The 24,322-nt window shown below is 40.7% G+C and overlaps 1 protein-coding gene across 1 annotated transcript in view; it reads left to right on the forward strand.

Annotated features, from left to right (window-relative positions):
* EP300 (E1A binding protein p300) overlaps positions 1 to 24,322 on the forward strand; it is an 82,408-nt gene that overhangs the window by 45,497 nt on the left and 12,589 nt on the right. The window contains exons 7-22 of the mRNA XM_049884476.1: positions 2,815 to 2,908; positions 3,483 to 3,620; positions 5,604 to 5,721; positions 6,393 to 6,567; positions 9,850 to 9,927; positions 10,335 to 10,444; positions 12,111 to 12,248; positions 12,844 to 13,281; positions 14,525 to 14,704; positions 15,147 to 15,291; positions 16,306 to 16,424; positions 17,577 to 17,816; positions 18,495 to 18,583; positions 20,487 to 20,567; positions 22,712 to 22,768; positions 23,415 to 23,492. Coding sequence (XP_049740433.1) covers positions 2,815 to 2,908; positions 3,483 to 3,620; positions 5,604 to 5,721; positions 6,393 to 6,567; positions 9,850 to 9,927; positions 10,335 to 10,444; positions 12,111 to 12,248; positions 12,844 to 13,281; positions 14,525 to 14,704; positions 15,147 to 15,291; positions 16,306 to 16,424; positions 17,577 to 17,816; positions 18,495 to 18,583; positions 20,487 to 20,567; positions 22,712 to 22,768; positions 23,415 to 23,492 — 2,278 coding nt within the window. The remainder of the gene's footprint in view (positions 1 to 2,814; positions 2,909 to 3,482; positions 3,621 to 5,603; positions 5,722 to 6,392; positions 6,568 to 9,849; positions 9,928 to 10,334; positions 10,445 to 12,110; positions 12,249 to 12,843; positions 13,282 to 14,524; positions 14,705 to 15,146; positions 15,292 to 16,305; positions 16,425 to 17,576; positions 17,817 to 18,494; positions 18,584 to 20,486; positions 20,568 to 22,711; positions 22,769 to 23,414; positions 23,493 to 24,322) is intronic.

Genomic DNA, 24,322 nt, shown 5'->3' on the forward strand with positions numbered 1-24,322 from the left:
TCCAGGGGAAGGCTTTCCTCTCTCTGTCAGCTCTGGGGGAAGGTCCTTGTCATCAAATAGTCCCTTGATCTAGGACTTTCTCAGCATAGCGGCCCCTGACCCAAAGGACACACTATTCTCCTGACTGTTGTTACTTGGTGGTATGAGGTCCCCATGTCTCTCTTGCTTCTGTCTTTTATATCTCAAAAGAGATGGACCCAAGATTTAACCTAATCTTGTAGATTGAGTGCTGCCTTAGAATCGACTCGACGGCACTGGGTTTTTTTCATTAACATAATATAACTGCCCATGATCCCACTTCTTTAACATCGTACAGGTAGAATTTGTAACACATAGGAAAATCACATCAGATGACAAAGTGGTGGACAGTCACACAATACTGGGAATCATGGCCTTGTCAAGTTGGCATACAATTTGAGGGAACACAGTTCAATCCATAACACGAGGGATGAGCCCTACAGTTAGAGACACCACACTTGCTCCTGGCGGGTGGAGGGATGTGCGCACAACCTCTTTAACAGCTTCCAATTCTTGCCCTTTTTTGTAAAAGCAAAATTCCTCTTCGGTTTTCTTTCGGTTATTGAAAACAGGTACTAATGTAGGTCTTCCGTAAAAGCTAAGTGGGGTAAAGCGAACTTCCGTAAAGCGGGGGTTACCTGCACTGGGTAACTGGATAAAGAGCCCAAGTGAACATGTATAGTCACACTTCGATGGGAAAATACATACACAGTTCCAGTTTGGAATTGCAGGTGTGTCTCCCACTGCGGCAGAACTGGCTGTAGTGCTGGAACGTCTCACAGGTTACGCATTTTAGGTTCCTGCGATGGTCAAGGGCAGTTGAGCAAATGGTAAGCAGCATTCATTCAGTTGTGCGATGTGCTGAAAAAACGGCCGTCTGTGGTCCTTACTCTGTAACATCATCTAGTTGGACTGAGCAGGCAGATTAAGTAGACAACGCTACAGTTTCTCCTGACTTAGGTTACAAAGATTTGGTAGCAAGGAGAGGAAGAGGGAATCCTTTCTGGGGCTTAGAATTCATTTTTAGGTATTTTATTTCAAAATTAGAGCTTTATTAATGTAAGCACTCAGTGACCACGTTCTTAATCTTCTAGTTCCTGTTGAATTCAGGTATTGTATAAGTTACGATTTTACTGGTATGAGGTCTCTTCTAAAGCTTTGACAAAAGTATAGTTTCACTAGTTTTTGGTGTCATTAATTCTGTTTTTTTTTTTTTCATTTCCTCCTGAGCAAGTCTGGCAGTGCCAGCCATGTCTGATTTCCTACATTCTTGAACTCCCAAGTGAAAGCTCACGCTTGTGGTCTTAGATGCTAGCCTGTGTAGGGATGGTCCTCAAGTTATGATCGTGCTGTCGGTGGCAATCATACGCTGAATAGGAAACGGACCTGGAGACTTGGGCGAGAATGTTTTGCTGTGTTTTCATGTGCCATCAGAAGGCAGTAAGAGAAGCAAGTTCACATATAGTGCACTCACTTTTTTATTTACCTCATTGCACTGTTTTCTCTGCCATCAATAAAACAAATCTATGTTAAGGGTGCATAATTTTTCTAAAAAGGACTTTGTCCATATAGAATGTTTGCAGAGACAGAATTGTGGACGACATAGTTTTATTTCAAAGGGGCCACTTCCAGCAACTCCAGAGAGCTGGCCTGCTGCCTTCAGAAGAGAAGTGCTGCCTAAGCATTCAGGGAGTATGGATGAAATCAGCCACCGTATTCTTCATTAAACATTGCTGAAAAATGTGCACGTTATTTGCATTTTGGTAGGAACATGTTCTGTTAACTAAAATAAGGTGTATATTAGTAGACTTGGGTATCAGAAAGGTTTTTAACCACATGAAAGTTTGGTTTAGTGTTAATATTGCTGCTGGTTGTTTGTAGTTTTAAAGATACAGCATTTATTAAAATTGTTAATTGAAGAAGCAATGCTGCACATAGAATTATTCAAACCATTTAGGAGTGTTCAATAGAAAATATTTCCCTCTCAACCCAAACACTGCCTCTCACCCCCTGCTCTAGGGCACCGTACTTAGTTTCCTTACGCCCTTGCGTAAATTTTCTGTGCTTATAAAAGCATAGGCACGTGTACAGTTCGAATCCCTGGATTGTTTGTTTCCAGTGTTAGTTGTATGTGTCTCTGTATACATATGTGAGTATAACTGTAAAACAAATGATCAGAAGTGGAGATTTTTAGTGAAAGAATACATGTACGGTTTTTTGTTTCTGTCTGTTTGTTTTTGGGTCGTTGTTAAAAAAAAAGTTAAGCAGGTGCCAAATAGCTCTCCCAAGAGTTTGTTTTAGTTTACACACTGATGAATTTTGGTTGAAATGTTTTTTTTCCTGTATTGTTCTCATTCAGTACGTGGTATTCTCAAACTTTAAAAGTATTGACAGTTTAAGACATGAAAAGTATATTTGAAGTTCTGCTTTAACTGTTGCGTTCATGTTTTGTGGTGGTCCGGCTCTCATGCTCTCCTCTGTGGGTGGCCGGTGTCTCTCCTGCCAGTTTCTGTCCTGCCTGGCAGATCCGGGAGGGTACTTGTGTGTTAACCTTCACATGTGTGTTGCTTGTTATATTGCTGGTGGTATTTGTGTTGCTGATTTCTTTTCTGACTTGTCATCTGTCTCTTGACTTATAGATGTTGTCCTTGATGGCGTCAGAGTTTTGGGTCCTGACTTTGAAAGGATAAAAATTTTGTGTAATGTTTTCTTCTAGTATTTTTATAGCTTTTCTTTTTTCTTTGTTATCGGTATTTAAAATATTCTCTCTTTTTTTTTTGTATTGTTTTGACTTAGGTGCTAGTCCCATGGGAGTAAATGGCGGTGTAGGGGTTCAAACACCCAGTCTTCTTCCTGACTCGATGTTGCATTCAGCCATAAATTCTCAAAAGTAAGTTTTATCTTGGGTTGGCCCTGTCACATTTCAAATATTTGTTAGAATTCCATATTTGAGTCCTTTATTTACTTTCCATGATTTGGAGGTATTCTTGATGACTGCAGGCAAACAGCCTGTTGGGGTCCCTCCTTTGGGCATTCCACAGCCTTAATTTGAAATTGTATCAGTTATCTTGGGTAACTTACGCTTTCCCAAATACAGTAGGAAGTTGTAAGGTTGCAGCTGCTTAAGCAATAAGTCTGCTCTCTCCCGTTACCTAAGGAGTTCCCTAGATGAGCTGTATCAAAGTTTTAGCTTAGACCTAATTTATAACACACAAGTCTTCATCCTCCCCTCCACATAGAGTTGCTGGAGGTTTATGTCTTACCCTTGCACAAGTACAAACACATACACACTTTTTATAAATGTGGTCACATGCTTTTCTCACCCAGACTTCTTTGTGTAAATAGATTCCTCAGACTGTATTGGCTCCAGTGCGCACTAATCACTGTCAGCTGTACTTAAACAAGATCTTCTTTCACCTACTCTTCCTCACTGACCTATTTTATGATTCCTTTTTTTTATAAAGCCCAATGATGAATGAAAATGCCAGTGTGGCTCCTCTGGGTCCTATGCCAACAGCAGCTCAACCATCCAGCACTGGAATTCGGAAACAGTGGCATGAAGATATCACTCAGGATCTCCGAAATCATCTTGTTCACAAACTGTAAGATGTGGGCTCGTTTTATTGATAAAGAGTTAAATCATATGAGCACTCTTTCACTCTGCCGGCCGCTTAACCACCAGAGGCATGTTACTGATTTTTCCCGTAGCCTGGTCCTTGGTGGCAACATTTCTGTTCCTGTTGCGTTCTTGCTTCCCATTCTCTGCCTCTTGTCGCTCAGTTTTTCTCTTCACCATCACTTTAGGAGTCTTTCAGCTTTAACAGGGTGTAAAATATTATCTCTGCCTAGTGCCAGGCACATAATTAGTAATCAATATGTTGTTTAAAAATTGTTCATTTCAGTGCCACTGTCTTTGTAAAACTCGTATTTTACAAGGAAGACCATAGGCATCAGCTCATTAAAAATGTTGGCAGTGGCAGCATTCTTTTCTGTTATTCCTGATAAAGCTTTTATTATGTTGACAAGTTAAATCAGGTATGGTGATCTGTAGTCCTCCAAATGTGCATATGCCAAGAGTTTGTGAAAACACCTTCTGTACTACATTGTAGAGTTGGTGTGTGCCAGGCACTTTGCCTCGTAGATACTGTCTTATTTAATAAAAAGAATTCTTGTCAGATAAAGAAGAAGGAACTACATAGAGTGGCAGAATTTAATTGGACCCAAGATCAGAAAGATAGAGCTTGGATCATTTGATGGTAGAGCTTAATTTTCTGAACAACGTGTAGCGTGTGCCACTTGGGGAAGGCAGTTTTTCCTTCCCCTCCACTTAACAGAGGGGCCGCTTTTATTCCGTCCATGCTCATTATTGGCGTGGAACCATGTGACCTAACTTTTAGCTTCTTAATTCATTTTTGTTACATTCTAAAATGTTAGCACTAAATAATAGAATTTGACGACGAAACTCAGAGATTTTAATGAAACGAATTAATAAAGAATAACCAAAACAAAGTATTACTTTTGTGATAAAGTGGTCAGAAATTTTTATTTAATATACAAAGAGATTTGATTATTTGGGATTGATCATATGATTAACTTTAAAAGTTTATTATAAGCTTGTGAATTTTCTACCAACTTAAGTAATCTTCTAAACGTCAATTTCTGCCTTCCCCATCTGGTTCCATAACACACTATGTAACTGAACATGAGTTGTCCAGATAAAATTAGTGGCTGAAAATCACATTTGTCAACTTTAAGAAACTCTAGTCTAGTGGCCACAATTTTGAAAGACGTTGCTAGAGAGTGAAACACTTTTAATGTAGCAGAATCATTATGCATTTTGCCTCCTCTGGTTTAAAGTTCTAGATCTTTTAAGATTTTGTAGTGTTTATTAGGATGTATTTAACTTAGCTGAGGAAATGCAGAGAGTAGAAAGAATTGAAGGCTGTTGCTATTTGGTGCCATGACAAAGGTTAGGTCTCCTCACTTCCTTTATGGAAATACTAGCACAGTATAATCTTTCGCTGTACATTTGGAGGGACGGGCACCAGCGAGTATTATTATGGAGTAATTTCTTATATTTTGATCAGCAAAACCCCGTCTTCAATGAAAGGAGACAATTTTATTTCAGTTAGTATTTTTTTCTGTTTCGGCATACCTCCCTCTACCCAATTTTTTTCTTTTATCTAATACGTCTTATTGTATAAAAATGAGAAAATACCAATATTTTAGTTTTTTAATATAATAAAAAAGAAATTGTACTTAGAGTATACTATTATACTTTCGTATAATGTAATTAAAAGTTTAGTAGGAGTCCTGGTGGTGCTATGGTTGAGTACTCAGCTACTAACCAGAAGGTCAATGGTTAGAACCTTCCTGCAGTTCTGTGAGAGAAAAGACCTGGTGATCGGCTCCGGTAAAGATTACAGCCTAGGAAACCCTGTGGGGCAATTACTCTGCCCTGTATAGGACCAGTAAGAGTCAGAATCGACTCAATGGCACACAACAATGAAAAGTTTAAAGAATTGTATGTTTCCATGATGTGAGTGAAAAGCTGATATTATAGCGATAGTTTTTTCTATTCCCAGTGTTCAAGCCATATTTCCTACTCCGGATCCTGCTGCTTTAAAAGACAGGCGGATGGAAAACTTAGTTGCTTATGCCCGGAAAGTAGAAGGGGACATGTATGAATCTGCAAATAATCGAGTGAGCATCAGCATTTTCTTATCTATATACAGTCAGAAGTGGACCTGTTCTGGTTGTTTAAATTTGTCCTGTTCTTTAACATTTATAAGTAGTACTGTGTTTCAGAAAAGGGAACTTTTAGCTGTCCTGTCTTATTCTTCACTGACATCCAGTCAAGATAAGAAAGCAGTTGTCTTAAAGCGTGTGTCACCAAGTATCTTAGACTTGTCCTCTTAATAATGCAGTGTGCTCATGTAGCACTTTATCTTGGTTGTCCTTCTGTCAGCCTAGAAACCAGCCCTGTGCTGTTTTCACTAGTGTGTGGTGAATCAGCTGCCCAGCACATCTCAAGTAATAGTCCCACTTCTCACCATCACTTGAATTTTCTTTTTTAAATTGGCTCTTAAAAATGTAGCATACTGTCTGTATCCTGTAAATTGCCAGGATGTACTTAGTAAACCTGCTTTGAGAAGTCATGCTTTATTGTGTAGGTTCATAATAAAGCTACCGGTCACACGATCATTCCAAACATGAGCCATACTTGTAATGATTTAAGAAGGTAGATTAGATTTTTCCACTTTGAGTTTCTGCTTTCCTCTTTTAAGCTAATTTTCTATTCTTAGTTTGTTTTTTCTGTTACCTGGTGGTAGTTTCTCTTTTTCCTCCTCTCTTATTTTACTTCAAAAATGTAGGCAGAATATTATCACCTGCTAGCTGAAAAGATCTATAAAATCCAGAAAGAACTAGAAGAAAAACGAAGGACTAGACTACAGAAGCAGAGCATGCTACCTAATGCTGCCGGCATGGTACCAGTTTCCATGAATCCAGGGCCTAACATGGGACAGCCGCAGCCAGGAATGACTTCTAGTAAGTGCTTTATGATTTATTCTCTCAAAGAATTCCATAGACTTTTACTAACTTTGTTCTGAGACCCTGGCTTTCATGGGCACTCATTGACTTGGATGTTAATAGGCTGACCAGATTTAGAGGCTCTACAGAGGCTTTCCTTCTTCCTACACACAGTTGTTGCTTACGTTGCAGCTCTTCTTTACACAGTCTGTTCCAAGGCTAAAGACTATTTAGTTTTTTAGAAGTATACTTTAAAATTATATCTTGACAGCTTTGACATTCTCGGTTTTCTCAGCTGGATGAAGTAAACAGATAAGGATTATTATGCATGACCTAATTCATTCTTGACTTAGTGGGTTCCAAGCAGTGGAATCTGGAGTGGGCACACAACAATGAGCAAGAACACAGGGTACTGAAATGCTGTGAGAAAGGCTATGATGAAGGCTAGGGCACGGAAAGCTGTTTACCGAAAGGAAGTGCCAGCAGATACCAGCTCTTAGGTCATCAGTGGATTCTAGATAGGCTGATCCCCTCAGCCCTCGCTGTAGTAAAATGGGGAACCATTGGTGGTCCCTGGCCTTCAGCAGCCTCATTTGTTAATTGTAGTGTGCCAAACAGATACTATTTTCTAATTGGTTCACGAGGTGAGAACAACTAGGAAGAGCAACAGCACTCCTGGCAGAGGGAACAGCATATATGGAGGCCCACTGCTAAGGGAGCACACAAGTATTTTTCGAGTGTAGTTAAGAGTAGGTGGGCAAGAGACAGGGCGGCATGAACCAGAGACTACATCATCCTGAGACCAGAAGAACGAGATGGTGCCCAGCTACAACCGATGACTGCCCTGACAGGGAACACAACAGAGAACCTCTGAGGGAGCAGTGGGATGCAGACCCCAAATTCCCATAAAAAGACCAGACTTAATGGTCTGACTGAGACTAGAAGGACCCCAGTGGTAATGGCCCCAGACCTTTTGTTGGCCTAGGACAGGAACCATTCCCGAAGCCAACTCTTTAGACAGGGATTGGACTGGACAATGGGTTGGAGAGGGATACTGGTGAGGAGTGAGCTGCTTGGATCAGGTGGACACTTGAGACTATGTTGGCATCTCCTGCCTGCAGGGGAGATGAGAGGGTGAGAGGCTGGCAAAATGGACACGAAAAGAGAGAGTGGAGGGAAGGAGTGGGCTGTCTCATTAGGGGGAGAGTAATTGGGAGTATGTAGCAAGGTATATATAAGCTTTTGTGTGAGAGACTGACTTGATTTGTAAACTTCCGCTTAAAGCACACACACACAAAAAAAACAGGTGGGCAAAGAAATGTGCAGAAATGAGAAAGTCAAGTCTAGAATTGGGGAAATGGCTTCAGTGCTGATATTTTGAACTAGGGTATAGAGATAAGTGAACACATTTGAGATAGGTGAATTTGGTAGAATTAACTTGGTTCCAGGTGAAATTTGAGTCAAGTATGTATTCTGTCAGATACTAAATTATATTCTTACGTTAGTGTAAAACAGTGTGGTACTGATGTAGGCAGGAACAAACAAATACTAGCGGAACTCGGTAGCCTGAAGTATACACGTTGGCCTTTAGCTTGTACTCACAGAATGAGATCCCATGGGGTTACAGTGAGTTGAAGATCCACTTGATGGCATCTGGCAACACCATATCCCATACACAGAAATTAATCATAGACGAGCCGAGAGTTTTAAAAACAAGAGCATTACACAGAAAACTAAGGAAATATAAAATTCAAGATACCAATCTCCTTAAAATAAAAAACATTGCAGAAGAAAAACCAGGAAAGGATATGAAGGAAGAAGTAGCAAAATCAGTATGAGATATCTGTTAAATAAATGTAAAGATATCTGGAACTTGTGCAAAAAAATTAAGACCTTTTTAATTTTTTTATGTTTTTTGGTTTTTAGGAATTTAATTCCAGGTAGTAATGGTACAATTGCACGAAAGTATTTATAGTAGCATAATTTATACTACTGAGACATTTGAAACATCCTAAAAGTTTTCCAGTATTGCATTGCAAAAGCAACCATATATCTGTACATTAGAATAATCTCATCAAGGCGCCCTTAGTGTGTTCCGTTTATACCCAGTGGTAGAAAAACTGACCAGACCTAGGCAAGCATCAGAACCCTTGACTTAGAGGTAAAGGGGAGGGTGTGGCTGAGAAAGTGACAGTCCCACCTACACTATTGAGCACACACACCCAGATAGGGCTGCCCCTGTTCGCAGGTAAATTTTTGAATACAAGGGAAAGTCATAATCAGCGTACTAGAAAATGCATTTGAAGAATTACTGCAGAAAACAGAAAAATTTTGAAAGAAAAAATTTCCACACAAAAGGAATGGAAAGACAACAGGGGATAAGAAAGGAGCTGGGAGTACTGTTGTCATCATTGTTGTTAGGTTCCATTAAGTTGGTTCTGACTCAGAGCAACCCAGTGTACAGCAGAACAAAATACTGCCCGGTCCTGCACCACCCTCACAGTCGTTGCTATGTTTGAGCCCATTATTGCAGCCACCATGCTGACTAAGCTTAAAAACCGTATTAGCAACAAAAAATATGAGATTATATGCAAGATTTAAAAAGCTGTAAAATAAAGTGGAAAAGAACAAAAATCCAGTCAGTACACAGATAATAACTATGAAAAGCAGCTTTTTGAGAGAACCAACAGCCTAACAATGTAGGTGCTGTTAGTCCTGTTTTACTGCTGAAGAGCTGAGGTGTAGAGAGTGTAACTTGTCCATGATCTCACGGTGAAGTGGTAGAGCCAAGATTCAAACCTGGAGCTGCCTCCACAGCCTTCTCCAACACATTAGGATATGATGACTAAAACAAAATTACAATTAAAAAAGTTTTAAGTAGTTAGAGTATATTTCTCTTGAATATTTTCGTGAAATAAGCTGAATCGACCAGTCAGAAATGTGTTCTGCGGAAGCATCCAGAAATAAAACCAAACCATTAAAAAATAAATAAATAAATTTGGCAGGTAGTGGCTTCATTTTCATGCTTAGGTTTTACATTCTCTTCCTGTGAACACTGTGAAAGGACTCTGGTTCCTAAGGAATGTACTAAGGTCACACTATTTGGAGGTATCTTTTTTATATTTCTGAAGTTAACATTTTCTTCAAGTTCCTGTGTAATGTAGTGCTCTATTCTTTTGAGAATCAGGCTGAATTTTCGCAGATCCTGTTAAAAGATCTTTGGTGGGGCTTTTTGTTTTTGTTTTAAAGAGAAGGGCAGCTGGGTCCTAAATGCTTTTCTAACCCTCTTTTCTATTCTAGATGGTCCTTTACCTGACCCGACTATGATCCGTGGCAGTGTGCCAAACCAGATGATGCCTCGGATAACTCCACAACCTGGTAAGCAATGAAAGAAATCCTGTGCCCTACCACAGTTCTTTCAAGAGGGTCTGTGGTGTACTACAACATTATGGCTGCCCCCTAGTTGCTTTTTTACGCAATCACCCACTTGAGAAGCCAGAAAGCCTCTTCGAGTTGGAGCTCAGGGAGGAATAGATGATAAAGAGGAGGTTGATGGGCAGGTCAGGAGGCACATAACAGTAAATGATCAAGCATCCACTTAGGAACATTTGGCCTAGATGGAATTTACTGACGAGTGTTACCTTTGATTAAGAAGCCCTATGTGAATTAACAGTGCCCTTCGCTCATCCATTGTGATAAAATGGTTTTGAATCAGAAAAAACTCTGCCCTTTATTCTCTAATTCCATGGGGGTGTTGAGATCTAATATTGTGTACCTGTTCGCAGGTTTAAATCAATTTGGCCAGATGAGTATGGCCCAGCCCCCAATCGGCCCCCGGCAAACCTCTCCCCTTCAGCACCATGGACAGTTGGCGCAGCCTGCAGCTCTCAACCCGGTCAGTTTAACTTCTCTGGGTAATCTGTCTAGCCTTTATCTGATGGTATAAACATTTAAAATATCTTTTTTCTTTGTTCCTACTTCATAAAAATTCTCACGTTTGTTTAGTGAGCTCTAAGTGACTTATCGACGACATGATTGTTTCTGCAATTCTGTTGTACTTGACCCTTAATGTAGACAAAGCAAATGCTTTGCTTGTGTTTGGGAGATAAGAATAGGTATTTAAAAGAAGTGGAGAAAACTAAATTGTATACCATGATTAAGTAGTGAATGCTAAACAATCCTTGATTTTTTCCTTATTTTTTTAACCTAGAAATTTGGTGTTTAGAAATTTATTCTAAGAAATAATCGAGATACTATAAGGAATAGTGTGAAAAAATTCACTTGGAGGATTTTGTACTGTATCCTCTGTACTGAAAAAGTGGTCATGTCCTGAATGTAATTAGAAGATTCATTATGACAAAATTATGGTACATCTGTAAATCAGGATGTTGTATAGGCAATAATTTAATAATTTATGTAATGGCATGAAAGCTGTTTGTGGCTTTAAAGGGAAAAGCAGGTTTCTAAAGAATATATCCTATAGAATCCAGTACAATTGAGACCTCTGATAAACCTATGACTTGTTAATCCGTATAAAATAAACACTAAAAGAAATATTTACATCTCAAGCACTGTTCGTAGTTTAAAAATCATAGTATTAGAGAGCTGATCAAAACCAGCCAGCCCCCTGCCCTTGGGGTCTCACTATTTTGTAGCCTGCAGACTTTGACTCAGTCACCTCTCTTCCCTAATGTTTGACTTCCCCAAACCCAGAAGCTCCCCACACAGCGAACTGCCTTTTGCACAGGAATGGAGGGGCAGCTACCTGGTTCCAGAGACTGTGAGGAGGGCCTCTCAGCATCATCCATCTGGCTCTCCTTGTTGGTCCCAACCCTTACTCTATCACAGTTAACTGGTGCCTCCAATTTTTGAGCCTTTTTGGGATTATCCAGCGTTACTTCTTGTTATCAATCTGTCGTATTTAATGAGGAATCCTAGTTGTCATTTTAATCTGTAGACAAATGATTTTCTTAGATTATAAAGTTTTTAGCCTTTGATATGCCACATTTCTTTCCTTTATTAAAAAGCTTGGTTTGTCTAGGGCAGTTGTAGAAATGAAATGTAGCAATCTTTAGAGCGTTTGTGGACCATGTATGCTACCAGGTTTGGCTGTATCCTGGAAGATTTTGTGTGTACCCCCTCTGGAGTCTTGCATTTTGTGCTGTAACAATAGCACCAACATGACCAAAGAGCTCATGACACTGATTCACTCTCCTGACTTGACAGGGTATGCACATAAACAGCCTCTGTGTCTTAGCAGAGTTCCAGGTGCATTTGTGTACCAACAGAATTGGCACTTGTCTTTGCCTACTTGTTATTTCTTGGGAGGAGGCTTAGGTAAGCTATGAGGCTGTTTCCCATTGTCTTGGCAGGAAAGTCAATTGTTCTATCACTTTCTTCTTTCCTCAACTTTTCCCCCCACCCTTCATCTATTGTCCTCTCTTCCCTTCTCTGCTCACTGAGCCCAACAATAGGCCAGGCCAAAGCAGTTGGGTGATTCTCATTGTAGAATAACAGTGTGATGACGTGGTTTGGTGCTGTTTGTTTTTTTTTTTTTGCAGCCTATGGGCTATGGGCCCCGTATGCAGCAGCCTTCCAGCCAGAGCCAGTTCCTTCCCCAAACTCCGTTCTCAGCACAGGGAATGAATGTATCGAATATGCCTTTGGGGCAGTCCAGCGGTCAAGCACCAGTGTCTCAAGTATGTCTTAGAAGTGGATTTTTTACTTTTTCGTGGTTTTTGAAACTTGTCTTGACCCAGGTTTTTACAGGGAAGTGTGACAGCAAATAGTGGATGATAGCAGTTGATTTTTTTGAAATAACAGTTATGGATTTACGGTATTCTGAACATGCAGAGATTACTCTGTGGCATAACAGTAGTGTGAATTGTTACAAACTAGGAAATAGGCTTAATTGATGGTTTTCACTGTTCTTTAAGTAGCAAATGTCCTTTTTATAAATGAAATCTTAGTGAGGACTGCAATGTAAAGGAAAGAGAGAAGTGTAAAGTCTAAAAAGCTTAGGAAATTTCCAGAAGATTAAGTCCTTACCTCTCCCATGGCCCTGCAGTGGATGAGGTTGTCCGGCTAAATGGCTTGACGTCTGCTTTGTTCAGTTCTATGTTGACTGTGTTATCCAAAGATAGGCCTCCGGTAACAAGATTTTTGAGACATTTTGGAATGGGGCATTGCCAGTTTCTGTTTGATCACTTTGTATCCTAAATGCACATAACCTACATGTGTGAAACATCTTTACTGTTCTGAATTGACACCTTGTTTTGTTTTTCATTTTAACAGGCACAAATGTCCAGTTCTTCCTGCCCAGTGAACTCCCCTATCATGCCTCCAGGGTCTCAAGGGAGTCACATTCACTGCCCCACTCTCCCTCAACCAGCCCTGCATCAAAATTCACCATCTCCTGTACCAAGTCGTACCCCGACCCCTCACCACACACCTCCAAGCATAGGGGCTCAGCAGCCACCACCAGCAGCGATTCCAGCCCCTGTTCCTACTCCTCCAGCCATGCCACCTGGGCCACAGTCCCAGGCTCTCCATCCCCCTCCAAGGCAGACGCCTACCCCACCAACAACGCAACTTCCTCCCCAAGTGCAGCCTTCACTTCCTGCTGCTCCTTCAGCTGACCAGGCCCAGCAGCAGCCACTCTCACAGCAGAGTACAGCAGCCTCTGTTCCCACCCCAACGGCACCATTGCTGCCTCCACAGCCTGCAACTCCAGTAAGCAGAGATTGAGGTCTAGGTGGAATCATTGAAACTATAGAGTTCTATGACTTCTGTGCTGTTTCTGCTCTCTTGTTTCATTTCCTTTTGTTGTCTCACCAGTTATACTGGAATCTCTTTTTGGTTAAAGGGACTTGCTTTTCCCTTTTTTCTTCCTGTACCTAGCACAGAAGGAACTCAGAGGTACTTGTTTAGGTCTGACTTTGACCATGGTATGTTTCATGCTGTATTGAGACCTGTAGGAAAGTCTCTTTCTGCTTATTTCGTGTATCGCTTAGTGCGCTCCATGTCTTTGACATAAATTTCAAGAATCTTTTTTAAACGGTGTGAGCTCTAGTACTCAAGAGTAATGAAAAAATAATGTGGCATTGAGTCCCTGTGGCCCTGTGTTAGGAAATCATGATCTACGATGAGGGGGTTGTGGGCTTGAAACAATTTATAGCTTCCTTGTGTGAGGTTGGTTATGTATATAGCAGAAATCAAGACTCTCGTCTACTAGTTGAATCCTTGCTAATAGAACTCTATGTGTCAAAGCTTAGAACTTTTTCCTTGATCATTAATGCTGATATTTTAGTTCTCAGTCATGTTGGTAAACTGGGAAGTCCTGTGAGTCACAGCCACCTCATAAAATACTGTTCACTGGCAACTGGTTTGTCCTAGCCTCTGAAGGGCGGAGTGCAGAATGATATTCACCTTGTTTTATTCTATGTAGGCTAGTTTTTCTGAAAATACTAACTTCTCATCACTGAAAGGCGTAGGAAAAAAAATTACCAGTTAGTGTTGCATCCTCAATAAGTGCAAAGGAAGTACCCATTAGAACGTGATGGTTCAGTTCATTGTATTATTCTCTCTCCTTTTCTGTACGTTTGAAACTTTCCCTAATGAAAAGTTAAAGAAGATGGCCAGCCACCCTTATTTTTTTCCCTTCCATTTCTGTGTGAGTAGGAGCTCCCAGAGGAACCCCCAGCCCTCACACATGGCCCCAGAGTAGTGGTTACTCAAGAAACTTTTGCTGGCTGCCTCGCACAGTTAGCCAGCATCTGCAAGTCCTTCAGCCTCCTGTTCCTAAGCATAATTTAATAAAAAGGGGTCAAGTAGACAGAATAAGTGAAAGCATCATAAAGGGAAATAATGATACTGGCATAGAAATAGGTGGTTAATCCTACCATCCTGTTCTGCATCTTAAATTCTAGTTGTATAATTAGCCAACTTGTGGTGTGTTTTTCTGCCTCTTGTCCAGCTTTCCCAGCCAGCTGTAAGCGTTGATGGGCAGGCATCAAACCCTCCATCCACTAGTAGCACCGAAGTGAATTCTCAGACCATTCCTGAGAAGCAGCCTTCACAGGAAGTGAAAATGGAGGCCAAAATGGAAGTGGATCAACCAGAACCAGCAGATACTCAGCCAGAGGATATTCCAGAGGTAAGAGTAGGACAGTTATTTCGACTTGGCTAGGACCTCAGTCTGTTGTTGTTAGTTACTGTTGAGTAGATTCCAATTCATGGTGACCCATGTGTTACGGAGGGAAAATACTCCATAGGGTTTTCTTGGCTGGTAGCCTTAATGGAAGCAGATCACCAAGCCTTTTCTTCCACAATATTGTAGGTGGGTTTGAACCACCAATCTTTAGCAGTCAAGCACAAACGATTTACACTACCGAGGGACCTCGGAACCTCGGTATAGAAACTCAGTTTTTTAAAAAAATCAATATTTTGGTAATTAGGGCTCATTTAATTGGTTCCTACGTCAGACAGGGTCTTCAGATACATCCACAGGGGAGAATAGTAAATAAAATAATGGTGGTACTCTTGCTGCTTCCCAGTTGGGTCTTGGAAGTCCTAAAAAGTCCTGCTTTGCCCTTTAGACTAAAACAGAAGACTGTAAAGTGGAACCTACAGAAACTGATGAGAGAGGCACTGAATTAAAAACTGAAATGAAAGAAGAGGAAGACCAGCCAAGTACCTCAGCCACCCAATCATCTCCAGCTCCAGGACAGTCAAAGAAGAAGAGTAAGTCTTTTATGCTCTGTATTCCTGGAGATGGGAAAAAACTAAATGCCTGGAGTAGAATGGGATCGGGCGTCAGAAACTGGCCTTAATGGGATTTCATTAAGCTTGGAGCCCTGGGCCTGGCCTTTGTATTATTATTAATGTTGGAAAAGAAATTTTTTTTCCTTTAGGTATGTTGACCTGCTGCAACCACTGGGTCAGTCGTACCATCACATACCATCATTTCTTCAGGTTGGGTGGGTGGTAGGTAGGTGGTTAGCAACCTCTGGAAGTTACCTCTTTCTAGAAGAGAGAAATTGTTCAATAATATTCTTGACTAAAATGCTGCATATTATAGCAATAATAGTAACGCTTACCGTTCAATTACTGTGTGCCAAGCAGTCTACCATGTATCTGCATTGTCTTATTGAATAACTTCATAAGAGCTCTATTATGTTATTGTTCCTGGAGTACAGGCAGGAAAATGAAGGCTTAGCAGGGTTACTCGGGCAAACTGATTCGGAGTCTCTGCTCTGAACCGTTCTGCTAGAAAGCAGTGGATCAAGTTGAGCAAGCAGAAATCTGTGTACTAACTCATGTATAGGAGTAGAATGTCTTGAAGCTATCCAAAAAAAAAAAAAAAACCAACCCCGTTGTCATCAAGTGGGTTCCGATCCATAGTGACTCTATCGGACAGAGTAGAACTGCCCTGTACGGTTTCCAAGGACGGCTGGGGGATTCAAACTGCTGACCTTTTGGTTGACAGCTATAGCACTTAACCACTGCACCACCGGGGCTCACTTACAGCTAGTCATCCCTTAAGCGGCACAGTTAAGATATCTCAAGGTCTGCTGTTACGTGGGCGCCACCTGGGCGGGTAGCACTTCTCCCCTTCCAGGTGTTAGAAATGTGCCCCTGGTGGTAGTTCATGGGGACAGTTTGTGTTTTGTGATTCTTCAAGTGCTTTTAGAGGATCAACCTGAATGTTTTTCTTTTGTTTAATTCATACTAATTTCAAATATACTCTTCTTAAAGTTTTCAAACCAGAAGAATTACGACAGGCACTGATGCCGACACTGGAGGCACTTTACCGGCAGGACCCAGAATCCCTTCCCTTTCGTCAACCTGTGGACCCTCAGCTTCTGGGGATCCCGGTAAGTATGGGGTGGTGCTTCTGGGCTGGTTGATTGGTTGGTTGGTTTTAATGTAACAGCTTTATTGAGATGTAATTCACATACCACAAAATTTACCAATTTAAAGTGTACATGCAGCTCAGTGGTTTTAGTATAATCATAAAGTTGTTCATCCATCACCATGAACAGTTTTAGAAAAATTTCATTACCCCGAAAAGAAACTCTATGCCGGATAGCAGCCACTCCCCACTTTCTCCTAAAACCCCCTCCTCTGCCATCCCTAGGCAACCACTAATCTCTTCCTGACCCTGCATTTGCCTATTGTGGGCATTCATATAAATGGAATCATACAGTATATGACCTTTTGTGTCTGGCCTCTTTCACATACCTTGTTTTCAAGGTTCATCCGTGTTGTAGCACGAATCAATACCTCATTCATGTTCATAGCCAAATGATATTCATTCCATTGTATGAATATTCTGTTTTGTTGGGTATATCCTAGGAGTGGAATTGCTGGGTCATATGGTTTCTCATTTATTTTTATCATTTGCGTAGCAGTAGATCATGACGGAAAAGATGGACCCAAGTCAGCTTTGTCTGGTGTGTAAAGGCAACTTTTTTAAAGTTGCCTTTACACACCAGACCGGTCAGGTTTAACTTGAAGATATAAAGTGGTTACTGAATAAGGTGGCCAAAACTCTTCAGAGAAGAGTGCTTCCATGGGTGAAAATAATTTAGGAACTTTTTTTCCTGTTCTTCTGTCTGACTAGATGGATCACTGAAGCAAGTTCTGTACACTGTTTCCTCATTTGTAGGCCCTTTCTAGTATGAAAATTTTTAAGGGTCTTTGCCTTCTTGGTATTTGACCTAATGTCACATACACCACAGTGACACCTCTGGAGTAACCTCGTAGACCGTCAGCCTGCTGTCTGGAAATTCTGCAGTGGCTCTAGTGGCTACTTCTGTTAGTTACTCTCCGCTCTCTGAGCAGCTTCAGTATCTGTGTACGCTAACAACTGGAAAAAGTGTGCACACCAGCTAACTGGGAACATGGACAGCTCAAAGACTCGACGTGATCTGGAGTATTAGTGATGATAATAGGATGACACTCCAGCTGCCTTAAATATACTGGGACTCTTGGGTGATGTTGTTTGGTGTCACTTGTCTTTCTAGGATTACTTTGATATTGTGAAGAGCCCCATGGATCTGTCTACCATCAAAAGAAAGTTAGACACTGGACAGTATCAAGAGCCATGGCAATACGTGGATGACATTTGGCTTATGTTCAATAATGCTTGGTTATATAATCGGAAGACATCACGGGTGTACAAATACTGCTCCAAGCTGTCTGAGGTCTTTGAACAAGAAATTGACCCAGTCATGCAAAGCCTTGGATATTGTTGTGGCAGAAAGGTAAGAGATTTTCAGACCCGCCTTTTAACTTTTTAGGGCACCTAGCCTGTAGCAGCTAGGTTAAGAGAGTGCGCTGCTTCTGACTTTGACAGGGTTTTCTCGTACTGCGTCGTTTGTACTAACTTGCACCTGCCACGGTAATACCTGTTTGCATTCCTGCACTTTCTGCAGAGATGCTTTTTGCATAGATGTTAATCGTGTTGAAAACTCGACCAGTTAGAACACTGAATCACTGGACTGTAATCTAAAGTAGGGACTTTATCATACTCATCTGTGTGTGCACGTTGTCTGGAATGTGCTGGCTTTTTTGTGTGTATAAATTCACATTGTTGAGCTCCCCGTGTCCTGTTGAGTTCTGCAGCAAGTTATGGAGGGGTATGACTGCTAAGCCTATCTCAGGGTGGTGAAATAAAATAGTATTATTGACTAAATAGTATGCTTAAAAATTGTTAAAATGGTAATTTTGCTATTATATAGATATTTTACCACATTTTTAAAAACTTAAAAAAAAAAAAAAAACTTGAATGGTTTTAGTTCTGTGAACTACTTTGGAACTGAAATAGCCCCGTTCTGATTAACATATATGAAGACGAAGACATTACTGACTTTTGTTTCTGATTTGCCAGTGTTCTAGGCCTTCAGGCCTCTGTGCTATTTAACAAATGGTTTCTTTTGCAGTTGGAGTTCTCTCCACAGACACTCTGTTGCTACGGCAAGCAATTATGCACAATCCCTCGTGATGCCACTTACTACAGCTACCAGAACAGGTAAGCACAGCCATGTGTGGACACGTGTCCCATGTCTAGGCACAGCATGCAGATGGACCAGCGCAGATGCAGTCGTGGTTCACATGTAACTTGGCTTGAAACAGCTGTACCACACAAGTTCCGTTCTCTGCTTTCTGCCTTTGTTTGCAGAATTATAAACTTCCCTAACACAAAGTAGCCTTGTGTCAGGTGTCTTGGCCCTTATTTCTGTAAGGGAGGAACCCAAGGCTTTCTGAGTTGGTGGCAGAGGTAGGACTATGTCCCAGGCCCCACTTCTCTTTCCGTCATTTTGTTATATATAGCTCACCACTGCCTCAGACAAAACCAAGAAGATTTTCAAACTAATTAGTCTTTCTGCTTGCCCGTGAAATAGTTGGTGGCTGTCTCCTTGCCCAAAAACTACCCAGAAAATGTGAAACTCAAGCTTGTTAGCCCACTATACCTTTTTGGAAATACTTCCTTTCTGTGTGGCCTAACCCTAAGTAGTTCTTCTGGGAGTGTATGAAAACAGGACTGCATAGGTTTTGCCTTGCATCTGGTAAGCAAGTAAAAAGGAGAAACTCAAATACCTACAAAGATTGGCATCTGGCAGGATGGTAGGGGCTCTAATAAACTAGCCAATTCTGTCTTACTTTCCCCTGCCCAGTCAACTGCTGTAGTCACATAAATCCCATTCACTAATCCATCATGACAGTCACGGTTTGCCCCGTTTTCAGTAATCAGCCCCCAGTGTAGCTTGCAACTGTACTCTTTATTTGGGGCTTTGATACAGTCATAGCAAGGCCAGGCAGTTTATTTCTTTAATGATTCCGAGCCTGTGGTGTTGGTTTTTACTGAACTTGTGTGCTACAGATGTATTTTCTAGCCTTTTTTTTTTTTTCCTAGTCACTTAAACTTTTTTTTTAATTTACAAAAAGTTAGGTGCACTCTTAATGCTTTATAGTCATTAGAATCCATGGTTTCTTACTCAGTGAAATCTAGGAAAGGTAAGACTCAAGTTGTTGGCAACACCTTATGTTCAGAAAAGTAGTAACAGCTGGCGTGAAGGTTTGCTCATATTATAGTCTTGGGATTTGTACTATCAAATCGGTACAAGTATTCTTTGTACCGAGGTACGTGTGATCCGTGCACCTGCCCCTACCACAGCCTTTCTCTGCCTGTGCCGATCGGCAGCTCTAGGCAGTATTTCTTTAACTGCTTGTGCAGGCTTTTCCATGAAAGACATTTTTTTACCGATATGGCTTCCTTGAGTTTGATTGGTGACTTGCAATCCCCAGTTGTTTTTAGATGATCATTTCCTGCTACCGCATCCATAGTGGATTTTTTTTTCTTCTTTTTTATGTTTTTGGAAGTGGGGAGATCTGTGTGATTGCTAGGATTAGGTGGTGGCCAGAGTGGCAGTTCTCCCCTACCAGTATATTATCCCTCTTCTTCCTTTTGACCGTTTGTACCAAGTAGCATTCATTACTGAAATGAAAGGGTGTGGGTCTGTGTAAGTGGAACTTTTTTTATTTGCTGTAATCATTTGCAACTTGTGATCCCATTTGAGATATTTAATGCTAATCTGTTGCTTTGCCTTGGCTTTCTGCTTTGTGTTGTCCTGTCTTGCTTTTATGTTTTTTGTTGTCCTGCAATCCCTCATTTCTTTGTTTGTTTTGTGTTTTTTTTTTTCTCCCTCATGCTTGTCGTTGTCTGCACTTGGCTTTGATTGCAAAAAAAAAAAAAAAAAAAAAACTGTGGGGCCCATAAATCTGCATCATTGAATGTCCTTGTCGCCGTTGATGACCTGCTCTCTGCTCCCGTCCCCCTCCTTGGCCTGCTGTGATTGGTGGCTTCGTTGCTTGGCTTTGGCTGTGTTGTGTGAACGGAACAGTTCACCCCAGTATGGCCTTCTTGCCGACAGGTATCATTTCTGTGAGAAGTGTTTCAATGAAATCCAAGGGGAGAGCGTTTCTTTGGGGGATGACCCTTCCCAGCCTCAAACGTAAGTAACTGCATTGTTTTGAAAAGTGCTGAATTATTTCTCAGTTTGCCGTCAGGTGATGATGTTCAGGTTTCTAAGGAAGAAATCATCTGATCCAAAGCTACATTGTCCAGTATGTTGGCCATTAGCCACATATGACCATTTATAGATTAAAATTACATAAAATTAAAAATTGTTCCTCAATTGCAAAGCCTCGCTTCAAGTGCTGTGCAATAGTCAAGTGTGCCTAGTAGCTACCACATTGGGAAACGCAAATAGAGAACTTCCCGTTAGATAGCACTGATCTAGGGAATACATCAGCCTTGGACAGCCATCTTACAGGTAGTGAAGGTATTTCTTTTATAAGGAAACAATCAGCTTATCTTTTAAAAACTGAAAGGTTAATGCAAGGAAACTTCACTATTAACTGTTTTGAGTTTAAGGGGAGTTAAACTAATCACCACCTTACGGCCTTCTAGTAGGTGAACAGAGCACTTAAATCATTTTAATAATTAAGTAAATTTAACAACATGTAAGATTAGACGTTTATTAAAGTGACTTATTAGAGACTCATTTGGTTTTTTGGCATCCCAGAAGCTTATATTGTTGGGTAAATCTGTCAAGGAAAATTTTCAAACATAGCCTGAGCTGCCTGATAGTACTTCAGATCTCTAAGATTCAGTTAGATGCCAAGAGACTGTATTTCCTTCTTCCTAACCAGACTTGGATTGTTTTGTTACGAAGGAAAGAACTGTTGAGTGTAGTTTTAATATTTTTCAGGTTCATATTTTCTGGTTTATGCTATAATAAACAGAAGCTGTTCAGAACGTTACGTAAGAGTAAAAGTGGAATGATGGAATTGTCATGTCACTGGTAAAAACAGCTTCGGAGAAAAATTGGTTAATTTCTAAATTGGGTTTTAAAGTTGTACTTTCCTTTCGATCGCTATTGAAATAAAATACAGTAGAGTCTGGGAGAGTAGATACTGAGAACCCTTGAGCCTTAGGGGAGACATCTGACCCTTGGCTAAAGCAGGGAAGTCAACTCTAGTATAGGTTTTCCTAATGTAGGAAGGGCGGTCAGCCTTACAGTTGAAACTGTACCGTGGCCTGCCACGTGCTCTCAACTTGAGGATGGGGCATGTCTGTAGAGTACAGAAAGCTCCCCCTGACTGAGCGGTTCTGCAGTGGGCATGAGATTCTGCATTTCTAACAAGCCCCCAGATCCTTCTGGTGCTGCTGGTCTTCAGACCACACTTTACCTTCAGCCATTCAGGAAAATGCCATTATCAGTGTAGCTGTTGACATGTCCTCATTTTGTTGGGAGGAGTCACAGTAGTCAAAAGTGAGCCCTCTCTACGTGAAGTTGAGCCTAGATAGAGAATGAGAAGACTGTCCGTTTCTTTCCCATATGTAGTGAGGCTGTGAGTGGTGTGCTATGTTAGGTTTCAGGATGGGAGGCCATGTGAAATTTTTAAAAATAAGTACTATGAAATACAGAATTTTTACCCTTCAAAATTACCTTTTTTGGGGAACGATTAGAAACCTAAAATACATGTTCTTAATGTTGAAGTTTTCTATTGATACAAAAAGTACTTGACTAGACTGTCTTTCAAGGAGTATTATGTTTAAGTAGCGGTTTACCTCCAACTATAAGTAACATCTTTGGTAGCTCAGTCTAGAAACATTAAAACTATAAAAAGGTATAAGTACCTAATACCAAGAGTAACCAAAAAAAAAAAAAAAGTACTGCCATCAAGTTGATTCCTACTCATAGCGACCCTGTAGGACAGAGTAGAACTGTCCCGTAGAGTTTCCAAGGAGCCCCTGGGAGATTCAAACTGCCGACCGTTTGGTTAGCAGTAGCACTTAACCACTACGCCACGAGGGTTTCCAATACGAAGAGTAGTAGGCAAGATTTTAAAAAATGAAAGAAAGAACCAGTATTCTAGTTCTTCCGAGTTCTCCGTTTTCTGTAAGGGGAGATAGGTTTCCTATAAAGTCCTTTCTGAAACACAAGCATTTTGTGTTAGCCAAGAATCCCCTTGTTGATGTATATTCGTAAGAGGATTTAAATAATCCATTTGAAGCCTTAGATTTGTTGCCTTTGGTTAAAGCATCTTTCTGTATCACATCTTCTCATTGTGTCTTTCTTCTCTCCTGTAGTACAATAAATAAAGAACAGTTTTCCAAGAGAAAAAATGACACACTGGATCCTGAACTGTAAGTAGTTGTAGAATCTGTACTTCGGTTTCTTTCCTTCTCACTCTGCTAGTTTGTGTGGTTGGTCAGACTATTCTATGCTCGTGGGCTAAATCTTCACAACCCTAAAGTAGCTGGTAAAAATGTGGAAAACGTGAAGGTACTAGGGCTGTTCGCCTGTATTACAGTTAGTATGCATTTCACTAAATTGAATAATGTTTTGGTGTGTTATAGGCCCAAATGCAGCACCAAACAACTTCTGCTTTGCTATATCAGCACATTGCTAAAGAGCACCAGGAAGTCTGATCCCTACGTTTTCCTAGCGCGGGGTTTCTAGGGAGGCTGTTCACAGCAAGGAGCACTGAGATATGTGCCATATTCTAGGTGTTCTAAAGATGTGACTGGATGGATGGTGGCATCTGGAAGTTGTAGCAGCAGTGATCTCTCACTCCTCCCTGCCTTTCTGCAGTCACATTGCAAATGCTCACATTTAATGACCGAACTTAATTGGTTTTGAAATTTGCTCTGTCTGTAACAGCGAAGAGATTTTAAAAAACAAACATCGTGTCAACTCCTTGACTGTCTTTTGAGTTGTCTGAAGTCAGGGGACATACTGGAGGTTAGTTACAAGTCTGGTGATTAATCTGCCAATGGGCTTGCATTCCAGGTTTGTCGAATGTACCGAGTGTGGAAGGAAGATGCATCAGATTTGTGTCCTTCATCATGAGGTCATCTGGCCAACTGGGTGAGGCTCCCAAGCAGTATTTTCTCTAGGATTTTCCTTATCACTTAGTTTTTCCTTCTTTGCCAAGACTATCGTATCTTCAAAGTTGCTGTCTTTAAAAATTGGTTCTATAGGCTAAAACAAAAAAAACAAAGCCATTGTTGATTAAAAAAAATAATTAAAATTCAGTTTGAAAACATTATATATCCTAGAAATCAAGATAAAAATAGACCTTGCCTTGTTTTAATCCACATACATATATTGCATTCTGCTTTTTTTCTTTGTGGCATGTAATGTTGGCTTTTGCAGCAGATCTTCTTAATTTTTAATGAGTACATGACAACACTGACGTAATTAATGGGCTTGTTTGCTTTTTAAATTGTTTTGTAATTAAGATTTATCAAGAAATCTTAATACCTGGAAACTGGTAAGCAGGTGTTAGATGCAGTTAAATTTACCAGATTTTGAATGTCATTTATACTGCAGTAGAAAAATGAGAAGACGCAGAGATAAGGAAGGGGTGGGGGCACCTCTTTTCCTACTACCGAGAAAACATCATGTCGTGAATGGAATATTAAGTGATGACCTTGGTGAAGGTCTGATTTTTACACTTTTTTAAGGGAGATAAGTTACGTGGCTGTAGTCAAAGCATAATTGTCGACGCGAGGCAGCAGAGTTACGTAAAAATGACTAGATACAGACTTTAATGAACAAGCTGTTCTTGGACTCTAAGCTGTGTTTCTGAATATTCACCACATACTTGTCCAAGCTGCAGGTATCAGCAGCTTGGATAGCAACGGGTGGATTTTTTGGTCTGCTGTGACACCCATTTACTGCTATGGGCTGCTCCT

Source organism: Elephas maximus, chromosome 4 (genome assembly GCF_024166365.1).
Source record: "Elephas maximus indicus isolate mEleMax1 chromosome 4, mEleMax1 primary haplotype, whole genome shotgun sequence".
In the NCBI taxonomy this organism is placed as follows: domain Eukaryota; kingdom Metazoa; phylum Chordata; class Mammalia; order Proboscidea; family Elephantidae; genus Elephas; species Elephas maximus.